Raw genomic sequence first — 14,993 nt, 5'->3', positions numbered from 1 at the left:
CTTGATTAAATGTATTTTTGTAAAATGCTTTGAGGTTGTTGTTTTTTAAAAAAAATCCAATCAAATGGTATATAGATTTTATTAAATAAATACATCCATGTCAGTAATGGACAAATGTAATAGCTGCACCAAATTCTGTGGGTCATGACTAGAATGGATTGTATGGTGAGGTAGGTACAGGCTAGTCACAGATAGATACTGTAAGCAATTTTAGAAACATAAAATGGAAGCACCATGTTTAATATAAGAGAGCTTAGCTAGCACAAATGCAGACCACTCTGTTATACATTCTGCGTATACTAATTAGCCAAGAATTGAAGCCACTGAAGTAATTGCATGAGTAGAATGATTTCCTCTCCTCCTGCATCTCTTCCACCTCCAAATCTGCTCCAGAAAGTAGGGAGACCCCAACAGCAGATTTGAGGGGCTTCAGTGGGTGCATAGGTGAGGTTCCATTGCACAGGCAAAACTCATTCTGCTCATGCAATGACTTCATTGGATACAACCCAGATGTAGTATTGCTCTTTAAAAAAAAAGTCCCATTTAAATATGGGGAAAATTAAATACATTATTATTCCTGAGTTTCTACCTGATTTGGGGGCAATTCTCTCCCCTCCAAAGGTTTTCTGTTCAAGAACATAACCTTAGCTATAGAAACTCTGGGCAAGAAACGTGCTTCAAGTGTAGGTTGAATTAATGAATAAATGGTAGGATGATAACTTGTCAACCACGTAAAATGACAGACAAGTTGGAATATTGTTTCTGTCTCCTAAAGATCAATGTGCAGATAACACAAGGGCTGTGAAAGGATTTCCCCACAGAGACCTGTGCTGCCATTATGTGGTGACTCACCACTGAGAAACATGCCTCAGTGATACAAGCTCTGCATACATCCAGGCCAGAGGACTCTGTGTACAGCTGCCTTTGAAAAGGGTTCACAACTTCAATTAGGGTAGAATGTAGCAGCAACAATAAATGCATTAGTCAGGTGGTCGGAACACGTTAACAATTCGGTACCTATTGTGTTTGTTGCCTGCTTGCTTACAGGCCAAATATCAAATGCTGGTCTTAGCTTTTTAAGCCCTAAATGGTTTGGGACCAGGTTATCTGAAGGACCACCAGCACCCACATGACTTTAAGATCAGCTTCTGAGGCCCTGCTTTCCTGTCCATCAGTACAAACATTAGTTGGGGGGTACAAGGGATAGGGTCTTCTCTCAGGGTGGTCTCACATTTGTGGAGTTCCCCCTCTGAGGAAGTTTGTATGGCCTTATCATTGCTAACTTTCCAGCCCCTGTATATGGTGTTTATTGACCTTTGACACTGTAAAACCAACTGCCCTGTGGACTATCCTTCTGAAAATCAGCTGCCCAGATAAAATTGTGAACATATTGTTGTCAGGAGCTCGTCCTACACTCGAGTAGGACCCTGGCATAGACACATGCCTGACTGGCATGTTCTCTCCCTCCTGGTCGTTTGTTCGGGAGCTTCAAAAGCTTTCTTCTGCCCGAACATCACAGCGACTGATGCCAACAGACACCGGCACACTTAGGGATCTGCAGAGTCTTCGCAGCTTACATAACAGACCTCAGCAACTCAGCATTTTGGCTAATCTACTTTATTTACATATAAACATTCAGAGCATTCTGACTTCGCTCTTTCCTCTTTCTCATCAGACAGCAAAGAGAAAGAACAAAGGACAATAATCCCACTTCACGGAACACAGTAACACAAACATCCTGTCTCCGTCACTTCCCACACTGTGGAGTCAAAACATACACCGTCATGTGATAGACAACAATCCCAGGACTGCAATCACGGAGCAGGAATCTTAACACATATTGGGCTCCTCCACGATAATACAACAACAATGGCTCTCAAAGTGAACCATTCACAGTGGGATCAGGCATTAAACAGATGTGTTATCGCTCCAACTCTATTTATTATCTTCATCACCATGACCCTACACATTGTTGAAGGGAAACTCCCCACTGGGGTAGAAATCATATATCGAACAGAGTAGGCTGTTTAATCTGAGTAGGCTGAAAACAAAGAGTAAGGTTACCGTAACTTCCGTCATAGAGCTTCAGTATGCTGGTGACAACGTAGTGTGTGCACACTCAGAGGATGACCTCCAAACCATCCTAAATATCTTTGCAGAAGCTTATGGAGAGCTTGGCCTATCACTTAATATCCAAATAACCAAAGTGCTGCACTAACAAGCACAAAACAACTTTCAAGAGAACTCTAGATACATTTTTATTTCAATCCACATTCAATTAATTACTGTGTTTTTATTCATTGTGACTGCTCTTTATAAAAAAAAGTGCACAGTGGAGTTTTAATCTATGTTTTTTGCAGTATTATTGTATTGTTCTTAATTTCATGTGTTTTTGTGAAGTCAATCTGTAGACTGTAAAGTTGCTTAAAAAACATTTAAAAGAAAAACTTATTCATTTATTCTCCACCTTTCAAAGTATTTTCCCCAAGCCAGCTTATACTATCAGCAAAACAGCAGCAACAGTAACAATAAAACAATTTAAAAGGACTATCTATCTAAAAAAGAAACAGAAATCTAACAGCAAATTATTCCAGAGCAAAAGGGTTGGGGAAAATGCTTGGTGGACTGGTTCTGGAGTAAAATTGTTATGCCAAATCTCAGAAGTAATTGTCAAGAGAAAAGCCATAGTAACACTGGGTTCCAAGCATGTTGCCTGAAACTGTACCTTGTGTGGGTTTTCTTATTTGCTTTGCTCTCTACCCTTCCTCCACCCACAGTTGTGGACTCGTAATTTCTGATAAAAAGATTAAAGGAATTCTGCAATTTCATTGTAAATGCACTGGAATGTCAGGGGGAGGGGCAAACAAAGGTCTATCCATAGGTTATCACATTAAAATTTCATCACAACTCAGCAGGAAAAGCTAAATGTTTCAATTAAAAGCATGGTCACACACAGTCATTTCTCACTGCAAGGCTTTGATCTAGTAGAATCACCACAGGAGTGGTTGTATGACTAATCTCATCCCTGTTTAATAGTCTAGAGAAATGAAGCTGCAGCGAAGTTAAGATTACCATCGGAAATAGCTGATAACAAAGAGAAAATAAACCATAACCAAAGGTACATGGATTAATAGTGACAAACACTGGCTTGCTTCATTTAAACTTGTGCGGGGGTGGGGGATATAACGCAAATGGAATTTTAAAGTATTTAGAGATTGCACAGACACCAGGGCCAAATACTTATCGGATAATAAAATACAGCCCTTTCACAGTGGCAGCAATTTTAAACCCTGGCAGAATGCTAGTTTCATTCGAACTGGTTTTGTTAATGCTGCAAAGATAGAAACAGCCTGGGATGGATTCTGGAAACTGCAGGATTCTGCTCTGAGACTGACTGCTGTTGCATTCCTACCATTATTCCTGAACCTGCAATTTTTAAAAACAAACAGATTTTCATACTACTGGATTTAGTGTAAGGCACTTCTCCTCATTCAAGTCAGGGCACCTGACTTTTGCTGATCCCCCCCTGCCCACTTAAACCCTCTGACCTCCTAAAAAGCTGTTCCTGAGGGTTGATGGTCCCTTCAATCCACAATGTAACGCAATACAGAAGGCAACCCTAAGAGTGTGGGGCTACAATAATTAGGTGCACTAGTGTGTATTAGTGGAATTGCTTTCTGCTAGGGCAAAGTCATCATCAGCTGAAACGTTATAAATCTGTAATCCTCTTTCCCAAAGAGAACGTTGCCCTGCAAAACCCACAGAGTACATGAAAATCAGATTATCGAAACAGTTCTGTATGTTCATTTTAAATGACTGGTTTAGAAGGACCACTATATTACAAACAGAATTAGCACCCATGCCTGATTTAAGCCCATATTTATGCAAATGGTCTCACATTGAAGAATGATGTGTTCAAACCATGATCCTGCCTAGCACAGTCATGAAAATTAAGTTTATCCTCATTCAAATGATCCCCTAAACCAGGGGCGCACAACCTGTGGCCCTCAAGATGTTTCCGAACTACAACTCCCATCAGCCCCAGCCAGCATATCCAGTGATTAGGGATGATGGGAGGTGTAGTCTGGATGGGTGCACAACCTAAACCATGGTTTGAATTGAGTTGATCATGAGCAAACTGTGGCAACCCTGAAGATTACATACTTCTCCTCCCATCTTCTCCTTTGCGCCATTGTTTAGGTCAGCCTTCCTGAATCTGGTGCCTTCCAGATCTTTTGGATTACAACTTCCACCAGTCCTAGCCAGCATAGTCAACAGCAAGGGGTGGTGGGAATTGTAGCCCAAAACAGTGGGACGGCACCAAGTGGGTGAAGGTTAGTTTTTAGGTGACCATCTGGACCCAGGTTTTTATGTATGAGAAAGAGTTCACAGTTTATGGATCAGATTATAATGGGAAGAAATTTGCTGTGTGGTGACAGGTCCCAATGTTGTTGAAGGCAAAGAGCCCAAAGTGCAAGCTGCTGCATAATGGAAAATTGCTGGCTGCATTTCAGTCACCTGTTGGATTGTGGCCATAGCCATTTACTATATACATGTCACTGGCAGGAATATACGGATGATTTAGAATTTCCACCTTATGACCTTTAAACTGGCCCAAATAAAAAATAAAAAAGCAGGTTGGGAATGTTGTATTTTTCTTTAGAAAAGTGACTTCAGTACTGGGCAAGGGACAATTTTATATTTGAAAACATTTGCATCAATTGGCAATTGTGAGTGAGCAATTGTTCCACGACGCCCCCTGCCTGAACCCGATATCTCTGTTGCAAGTAACTGAAAAAGATTCGTTCTTACATACTATTCATGTGGTTTATAATTACTTAGATATGTAATTTATTTATGGGAAAATACAAGATGTTATTAATCAGGATGATTTTAACAGACAACTCTAATTGTGGATTGACAACAGATAGGGGTGTCTAAGGAGCACATCATTAAAAAAGCTGGTCCCCATTTTCTTGAGAACCCAGCAGAAATCCAGGCAAAATAAAGAGAAGTTTCAAAGTAGCAGTGATTGGCAAATTACCGGTATGCACACTGCCTCTAAGTATAATTAAATCGTTGTTATTTTGCGACATTTTCTAGAACAAAAACTTAATAGCCTAGTTGTTTTACTTCAGAAAGTATAGACTGCCGCATGCCAACTGTTCTGTTTACTACTCAAATGCACTGGAAACAGTAGAAGGTTTGCTCTACACTATCAATCACAGTGACACATGTGTGTGTTCTAGCCAAAATTAAACACTTTTATATCCCACTGAATTAAATAGGAAGAAGTTCAGTGCATGTTTACTCCTGCCACTTAAACCAATGGGACAGAAAAGTGCTGAGCTCAGTCTGATTCATGCTCACAACTAACAGTTAGTGGCATATATTAAAGTTTGTTCCTTTTAATCTTTCTTGTGTTGAAATAAGTATGTAAGAAATCTAAAGTCTAGGATGTCTTATTTTATTTCTCTTTTCATCTAGTAAAATCTAGTAGTGACAGAAGGGTTCATGATCAAAGTGGCTATATTCCAGTCAAACTACTCAGTGATGCCTTTGAAATACGGTTGTTCAAAGGTAACATATTTTTAGGGGCAATTTGCAACAGTTATGATGCAATCGTGATGCAAGAGCATCACGCAACAATCACCAAAAGGGCAGCTTCCTATATTTTCCCCGGGGTTTCCCAAACTTGGGTCTCCAGCTGTTTTTGGACTACAATTCCATCATCCCTGACCACTGGCCCTGCTAGCAAGGGATGATGGGAGTGGTAGTCCAAAAATAGGAGGAGATTGTAGTTTGGGATTAGTTTAATAGCCACTGATTAGTTTAATAGCCTGTTGTCTTATCAAACCAATCCATTCTTAAGGAAATCAGCCCTGAGTGCTCACTGGAAGGACAGATCCTAAAGCTGAGACTCCAATACTTTGGCCACCTCATGAGAAGAGAAGACTCCCTGGAAAAGACCCTGATGCTGGGAAAGATTGAGGGCACAAGGAGAAGGGAACGACAGAGGATGAGATGGTTGGACAGTGTTCTTGAAGCTACCAGTGTTCTCAAAGCTACCAGCATGAGTTTGACCAAACTGCGGGAGGCAGTGGAAGACAGGAGTGCCTGGAGTGCTCTGGTCCATGGGGTCACGAAGAGTCGGACACGACTAAACAACAGCAACAGTTTAACAGCCACTGACACTATGTTTTCCCCCAACACCAGAACATAAGAAGAGCCTGTTGGATCAGGCCAATGGCCCGTCTAGTCCAGCATCCTATTTTCAGAGAGGCCTGTGGGAAACCAGCAAGCAGGATTTGTGCGCAACAGCGCTCTCACTCCTGTGGTTCCAAGCAACTTGTATTCCGGAGCACGACCTCCTCCCACTGGCTGCAGAGACAGAGCATGGCCATCATGGCTAGTAGGCTTTGGTAGCCCTCTCCTTAACGAATTTGTCTAATTCTCTTTTAAAGCCATCTCTGTTGGTGGCCATCGCAGCCTCCTGTGGGAGCAAGTTCCATGGTTTAGCTATGCTCAGCGTGAAGAAGTTTTCTTTTATCTGTCCTGAATCTTCCAACATTCAGCTTGAATGGATGTTCACCAGCTTCAGGAGGGATCTGGGCCTGGGTTGTATCACAGGGGGAAGGGTTTGACACTGCCCCGACTCCAGTCCTTCATAGCATATCACACACACACCGGAGCCGCTTGTAGCAAAAGAAAAATACAATCTGAAATGCATTCATGCATCTCTAACATCATGGTTAATTTGATTTCTAGCTTCCAACCAAAAGCCTGAAAATGCCTAAATTTGGGGGAAAGAATGGTTGCTGTTGAGATTGTGGCTAGCTTGAATCTGCTGTCTCTGAAACTCAGTCTTATGTTTTAGCTCCTGACCACTTGGTTTGAAATCTTTTTGTTCCAATCTTCAGAGGATCATTCAGCAATGGGAATTGTATTCAGATTGTATGCATATTACTGCTTATGTTGCTGGGGACTGTATTTTCTTCCTTTTGCTTTGCCTTCTTTTTATAGGCTAATTTTTTCCATTCCTATTGAGGAAAGCTTTGCAGCCCTTACAAAGCGCCACTCATGCTTGACAAAAGTATACTTTTGCTGCCAAAATCAAGGCAGTGCCTTTTTTGCATATGGTTGCATCTGCCACCTTTAATTAAGAAGCCATGTAAGCCACTCCTCTGAAGAAGCTGAACACATTGTAGTGTAATGTAGCTCCCTAGAAAGAGTTTAAAAGCTTAAAAAGCAAGTTTGCTGATTCCACAAGAGATTGCATTGTATTTACTATTTTACATATAAGAATATGGAAGGGGGAGATTCATAGAGTTCATATAGAAGGCTACATAACAGAGATAAAAATCTGAAAAATGCCATCCTGTTTCTCAGTTACTGAATGTGTGGTGTACATGTACAACACTTATTTGGAGAACTGGATGTGCTCATTTAGCAAATCTGGTCCCCCCTGTCCAAATATCCCTGGACATTGCCTGTCCATGTTGTTGACCAAGGTGGCTCCAGCAAAGACCTGCAGTCTGCATTATCTTGATGGTGGTATCCAGATTCAGCTTAACCGGTGTCAAGTAAAAGTAACGAGAGCAAACACTGAGTAAATGTGCAATTGCAGGCCTACACACAGGAAACAAAGGTACAATACCAGAACAATAGAGGCTATGCTAAGAGCAAAAATACCTGACACAAGAAAGCACATTCCTGACTCAGATATAACATTTTCAGGACCAGCAGCGGTACAGTTGTTGCTCCAGTACTGGTCTGAACTTATTGAGCCCTCAGGTATTGCGGAAGCGAAGGTGATAGTCCTCCTGATGCCACCTGCAAGTTTCAGCAACAGCGAATGGAGCCCTTCTTTGGTGATGGGCTCTATTTTTCAGCCCAATGAGACAGGAGATTCTGGGTGCCTTTGGTACATGCAGAATTCTTGGCAAACTTCTGCTTTGCTGAAGCTTGATGTCACTTTCCTGCCCTATATTTCTGGGGCGCAACCAGAATCACTGTGGGCTAGTTTGACTGAAGGCTTTTCTTTATCTTCCCTACAAGATTCAGGATTGTTTTCTCCTGCTTGCATTACTCACACAATGAGTGGTAATCGCAAGAACTAGAGCAGAAATCCTGAAAACTCCATTCATAAAAAGTGGGTTTTCAAGGTCTGGACTCACACGCATATTCTGGACCATGATACCAAGTTAAATGACATTCAACCCAGCCAGATGGGCAAGGTAGAAATATTATATCATCATCATCATCATCATCATCATCTTAAATCAGGAAAGTGCATACACAACAACCCAAACACAGTTAATAGGCTAAACATAGGCTAGATCTGTGGTCATTTTATAGCAACAAACCACAATGTTTCCTATACAAATGTTGTGAATAATGGTCAAACTAGATGCAATGTCATCATGAATGGTTTAAGTGTTACACCTGAATGAGGACATTTCATAGAAATACATTAGGACAAAAAGGCCCTTCTAATTTTGAAAATGTACTATGGATTATACTTACTACTCCCCACCAAAGCGCATCCGCATAGCTGCTAAATTCATGTTCGCCTGAATCATTCACAGCATCTTTTTCAGCCAAGTACACAAAATAAGATGAAAAAATCAGGCCTAGAAATCCAATGTACAGAGTAGTTATCAATTCCTGAAAAGAAGAATAAGAGCAAATTAATGAATAACTAGAGGCACATAGAATACTGCTGCTGCCAAATGCTATTTTATAAAACGAATGACAGATTATTGGGCTCAGCTACCACACTGAATTTAACTGATTAAACATTAATCAAACAGTTCATTAATTTCAGTCACTCTACTCTGCATAATGCTTAGTTGACTACCACCTGATATTTCCAATTTGCACTTAGCAAATCATTATGCCTTAATACTAGGTCAAAAAAATATTATTGTCAGTTACTTTAATGCAGCAGAATTGCAAACTGAAGTTGGAAAAATGATATTTTTAACCTTGTTCTCAAAACAACAAAGGATTAACTGACAGCACAATACTATGCACATCTACTCAGAAATAAGACTTAATGGATTCAAGTGGCCATATGTGAGAGAAAGTAGGATCGGAACTAGCAGAACTGAAACAAATTACATCAAAACCACAGCAAATTATTTTTACAGGGGTTTGTTTGCACACACAGAGATTTTAAAATTATTAGGTCTGTCACCCAGTAAAAGAAACCTTACCATTGAAACATATGTCTACTTAAAAGGAAGCTCCATCACTGAGTTCAGTCAGACTGACTCCAGGTATAGGATTGCAGCCTTAGTCAATCAAATAACATTAGTTAATCAGCTAATTCATTAAACTGATTAAATGTGATTAACTGAAGCAGCGGGAAGGGGATTTCATTTAGTCCAAGATACCCCAAGAACAGTATATGGTCTATGGAATCTGGCAGCCTAACAGTAAAACATCCTTATCACTTGAACCTCCTTTCTAAGTTTTTACATACCTGTCTGTGTATGAAAACTACTGACCCCAGCAATCTCCATGTGCCACCCTGACGATCCACATGAAGCATTCGCAGGATCTGCAGAAATCGGATGCCTCTAGAATGAAGTTCATTAAAAGAAAAGTGAATGAAAAAAGTGAGAACAGATGTTTGAGAGTGGAAGAGTAAGCTTTAAAATTGTTATTATTTAGTCAGTACATCCATACCCCACCTTTCCTCCAAAGAACTCAAGGCAGCAGACATGATTTGCCACCTCTGCATTTTATCCTCATAACAAACTTGTAGAGTAGGCTACACTAAGCAGGAGGGAGTGGCTCAAGGTCACACAGTGAACTTCATGGGTGATTGGGAATTTGAACCTCCCAAGCTCCAGTCTAAATCTGACCACTCTAACATTCTAACCAATACATGGCACTGGGATGGGGAAAAGTGGATTAAGAGATACACTTTTTAACAGGGTGGGAAAAGAAAGGATTTTTAAATTAGATTTAATTGTTTTACCTGATAGCAGAGGTTGCAAAAACCTGGCCTTTAGAACCCACACAAAGCACGATCATCGAAGCAACAACTACGATTAGATCTGGAAAATTAAAAACAACAACATACAGTCACCAGAGACCCAGGCAGCCTCAATTGCTAGAAGCACCTTTGACACAACTATGACCTTTTCTGGACTGGGAAAGCCTAGCCATAGTAGTTCGTGCAGTTCAGGACTAGATAACTACAATGTATACTGTGTGGGGCTTCCTTTGCACTTGATCCAGAAGTTGCAGTTAGCATAGAATACAATTGCTGACAGGAGTGAGACCCTCTCAGCATATGACACTTCTGCTCAGAAAACTGCACTGGTTACCAATTTGCTATCGGGCCAAGTTCACAGTGTTACTATTAGCATAGAAAGCCCTGAACAACTTGGGACCAGTTTACCTGGGAAATCGCCTTACCCCATATACTCCCACTTGATTGCTTTGACAGGCACTTTTATAGATGCTGCGTAATGCTTGTACCACATTTGCATGAAATCGGACTTCTATTGTGGCGGCATCCACACATCAAGCAGGTGCGTGTTTTGACACCTACTAAAAACACATTAGACAAGCCTACCTAGATATGTATAAAGTTGATGTGTTTTAATATTCTTCTAGCTTATACAGTGGTACCTCGGTTTTCGAGCATCTCGGAAGTCAAACGTTTCGGCTTTTGAACGCCAAAAAACCCGGAAGTAACTGCTTCAGTTTTTGAATGCATTTCAGAAGCCGAAGGTGCCACACGACTTCCATATTGAGCTTCTGGAAATGCATGCTTTGGTTTTCGAACGTTTTGGAAGTCGAACGGTCTTCTGGAACGTATTACGTTCGAAAACCAAGGTTCCACTGTAATTGTTTTTAATTTTTATTTGAATGTTTTAAATAGATGTTTTTAACTCCTTTTACTGATAATTTTATTGCTTTTTTTGTAAACTTCTTTGAGGTTTTGGTGTTTTGTTTTGTTTTGTTTTGTTTTTACAAGAAAACACCTTCTCTTTATTTTTTGAAAACGAGAGAAATCACTATGGGAATTCCTTTTATGCAATGGGAGCCACTGAGAACTTTATATACTCACCAATGATAGAAATGGGTTTCCTAGCAAAACGAAGTCTTCCCCAGAAGCCAACGTATTTACTGCGGCACCCTGAAGACCACAATCGAACTACATACTCGGTTCCAAAAAATACCACTAATACAATTTCCTAGAGGAAATAGACGGGGGACACAGATTAATATAACATGCTTTTAATACTTTTCAAGTGATATTAGCAGAAAATGAAATATGAGAACTGTGAGTCAGAAAATATATGGTAAAGCCCTTTAGGAACAAACAATCAGGAGAACGATTAAAAGTTTAAAATCTATTACAGGGTGTTTTGATTATTTCCATGTGATAAAAACAAAACAAAATCCCGCTTGCCATAATTGGATCCTAATCTCATCTCCTCAAAGTCTTAGCCAAGTTCAATGGCACTTAATTCATGGGAAGTTTAATTAGGTTTGCAACTTTAATTTCAAACCCATTATTTATAAAACAATAATGTTATTAAGATAGCATAAATACAGACCTTGTATCAGAAAAGTATAAGTCTCACATCTATAAAGTGTGAGAAGGAAAAGCAATAAATATTTTTGTGTGCGTTTCATTTCATAGGAAAACTGTTCTCAGACTCTGATAATGGAGTTTAGCATGTGATGGAGCAGTTATTTTTCCTTTCATTCATATTTTTTAAGCAGAATATTTAGTGGAGAGCAGTATTCTCCCTCTAATTCAAAAATACTGAATTGCAGTAAAATCTCAGATATATCTATCTGGGTGTAAGCCCCATTACATTCAATGGAGCTTACTTCTGAGTTTGTATAGGATTGCACTGTGAGTGATCCAGCTGCATACATGAAAATATCAAGAGACCTTTTTCTCTTAGCTTATACGTTATTAACTATTACACGTGCTCACAAATCCTAAGATTCTCTTGTGTCCTTTTCAGTGTATTAATAAAACTCCTAGGTCTTCTCACCCCATCCCGGACAAAAACAGCTAATAAGCAAACAGATAAGTCAGCTGGGTCTTTAATAATAATAATAATAATAATAATAATAATAATAATAATAATACAGTAATCAAGAGCAGTTATAAGGGATTTGTGCTATATATGTGATGCAAAACAACCATATTTCAACACACCAAAATACAAATAAATAGTGATTAAGCAAAACCAAACTCTGAGAAAGGGAAAAGAAGGGTTGCTCTGAACAAAAACTCCACACATGCAAATTAGAGTTTAATTTTGTAAGAAGAGTACAAAAATAGAAAGAAACAAAAGACTAAGTTGTGAGTGCTTTCAGATTTGCAAAGTGCAGGGGGGGAGTGTTGTGTGAGAGAAATTTGCATGAGAGTTGTGTGTTTTTAAAGACCCTCCATGGTTCATTGGATAACAGGAACACTGACAAATATGCAAATGTGGGCTGCCCTAAAGACAATGAAACAGACATGTAGTCAATGGTTACTGTCATCCAGTTCTTTGCATGACATGCAGACAAGCTTAGAGAACATTGATTGTTCTATAGACTCCTGCAACTGGAGAGAACGACCAGTCGGCTTACACCAAGACACATTTTTCACTCCTGACGTTTTGATAAAGGCTTATTGACCTAAATGAGACCCATGTTATTCAGGAAACATCAGAGGTGAAAGTTCACAAGCTGTTCTTCATGGTCATACACAAAAATGCCAGGTATCCGTTAGCAACTGGCAAATTCCCCCTCCCCTGCCCGTGGCTGGGTGACAGACAAAAGTGTATTTAATATCTCGCCTTGTATAAGCCCAATAAGTAATCGGGGGTGGGGGGCTGGCTGACTGATTTTTGTCACTACATTTAGACACAGCTGCCAGAGAAAGTTGCAGACAGGCAAAAGGCTATGCTATTTATATTCAAAATAAGTTGGGACACTCATTAGAAAGACAAACAAACAAGTCCTCATGAACTACTTCAATATACCCTATAGTATATATACCATTCCACAGGAAGCTGAAATTTCGGTGATTTAGATGTGAAGGTATTTTACAAAAGCAGCAAGGCTACATTCTGAGGATTCCGTTTCAGCTATTCCAGTTTTAAACTGGGACTAATAGCTTCAAATTTACTGGGGTTATCAGGAATGAGTTAGGCACTAAAAAAATCTCACAGTGGAGAGTTGTGTTTTTATTGAACTATTCAAAACAAGCTAGAATTTCTGACAGAATGTTGATGTACATAAACCTCTGACTGAATAATAATAATAATAATAATAATAATAATAATAATAATAATATTATACTCCACCCATCTGGGTGGGTTTCCCCAGCCACTATTTACAGAAGTCCACTCTGAGGTCTCATACAGTACATGGACCAGACTGAAGCTGCAATCCTGAACACACTGGATTAATCCTCATTGGGCATTGTTAACTTCCAAGTAAATATGCACAGGATTGCACGACATATATGTTAAAACAAACTCAATCCAATATACTAAGGGCATAAAGTGTGAGCAGAAGAGAAATGAGAAAATATGTGTGTTGGAGGGAATAGCTGACACAAGCAAAAAACGCAAACAAGAGTTATCAAAAAGGATATAGTAGAGCTGGAAAAGATTCAGAAAAGGGCAAGTAAAAGAGCAGGAGGAACTCCCCTTATGGGAAGGAGTTATAACTTTGGGGGCTTTTTAGTTTAAAAGAGGTGAATAAGAGAGAGCACCATAGACATGTATGAGATGATGCACAGTGTGGAGAAAGTGGATAGAAAGAGCAACTCATCCCACCCAATAATAATCAGGTACATCCAATGAAGCGGAATGCTGAAAGATGCCAGGCAGACAAAAGAAAGTACTTCTTCAGACAGCATACAGTTAAATTGTGGAATTTGCTGGGAACCAGAAGTGGGGAGGGTTCGGTTGCGGTCAGGTCCTGCTTGTAGGCTTCCCGTAGGCATATGGTTGGCCAGTGGGAGAAGAAGTTGAATGATTAGATCAAGCCTTTGGTCTAATAAGGCAGGGCACTTCTCGTGATCTTATGCCAAGGTGGAGAATCAGATCCAGCCAGCAGGCTGGATCCTTATTTCCCATCTCTCAAGGCCCAGTTTTTGGCAGGTGGGAGAAACAGACGCATGCAAAAGGTGGGGGGGGGGAAATGTTCCATGTGAATCTAAACTTCCTGCAAATGGGCTTCAAAGGGACTCCCTGTAACTGCTGATCAGCCCCTTTGAAGGCACGGTCTCAGTGTCAGTGAAGCTCCCTGTTACTGCCTATCAGGTGATCAGTGCTCACAGGGAGCCCTACTTGCGAAGGAATTCTCAGGAGCTCACTTTCAGCTCCCAATTATTCTTCTGTAGCCATGCCCATACTTGCCCCTCAACTGACATCACAGGTGTGAGACAGGTGAGCATGATTTGTGGACAACGTTCTCCCGGGCCAAACTGGGACATAATTAGACCTGCAGAACAGATATTCCTAATTGTGCCTTAATGCAAATGACACTGTTCCTGTACCAGCAGTGACATGTGCGCAGTATAACTTAAGAGGCGGGCAACTTTCTGCCTTGGGAGAATGCCAAGATCCACCACCTGTCTTGTTTTCTGTTGAGCTTAAAGTCTGGGAGCCTTCCGGCTAGAAAATGAAAAGCCATTTAAATATATGTGTATGCAAAAAATATACCTTTAGAAATAAAGGACAGGTGCTTCTGATCAAGTTCTCTGCCCAGGAATTTGCATCCAGTACTAGAACAGAGCTTACAGCCCCTTCACACAAAAAGCCACTCTTCGTTTGCCCCCAAGCTGTCTGTTTGAGCAGCTTAGTTTAGGCAAGGAGGGGAAAACTTATTTTCATTGTTCATTGCTACTGTTAAGCAAGTGGGAGTCAGTAACTCTTGCTGATCTGCTGCTGCAAGGGACCCAAAATTCTACCAGTAGATCCTAATCTGACTTCTGCCTAAATTATGGGAAT

At 40.3% G+C, this 14,993-nt stretch overlaps 1 protein-coding gene across 6 annotated transcripts in view; it reads right to left on the bottom strand.

The window, feature by feature from the left end:
- The window catches only part of KCNQ1 (potassium voltage-gated channel subfamily Q member 1), a 333,723-nt gene that overhangs the window by 196,432 nt on the left and 122,298 nt on the right, over positions 1 to 14,993 (bottom strand). For all 6 annotated transcript variants that reach the window (XM_083588441.1, XM_083588440.1, XM_083588442.1 and 3 more), the window contains 4 exons: positions 11,090 to 11,216; positions 9,989 to 10,067; positions 9,488 to 9,584; positions 8,527 to 8,667 (listed from right to left, as the gene is read on the bottom strand). In XM_083588441.1, coding sequence (XP_083444567.1) covers positions 8,527 to 8,667; positions 9,488 to 9,584; positions 9,989 to 10,067; positions 11,090 to 11,216 — 444 coding nt within the window. The remainder of the gene's footprint in view (positions 1 to 8,526; positions 8,668 to 9,487; positions 9,585 to 9,988; positions 10,068 to 11,089; positions 11,217 to 14,993) is intronic.

The sequence above is a fragment of the Podarcis filfolensis genome (assembly GCF_964270895.1).
Source record: "Podarcis filfolensis genome assembly, chromosome: 1".
NCBI classification, from domain to species: Eukaryota; Metazoa; Chordata; class Lepidosauria; order Squamata; family Lacertidae; genus Podarcis; species Podarcis filfolensis.
This window is presented reverse-complemented; position numbering and strand designations above follow the sequence as displayed.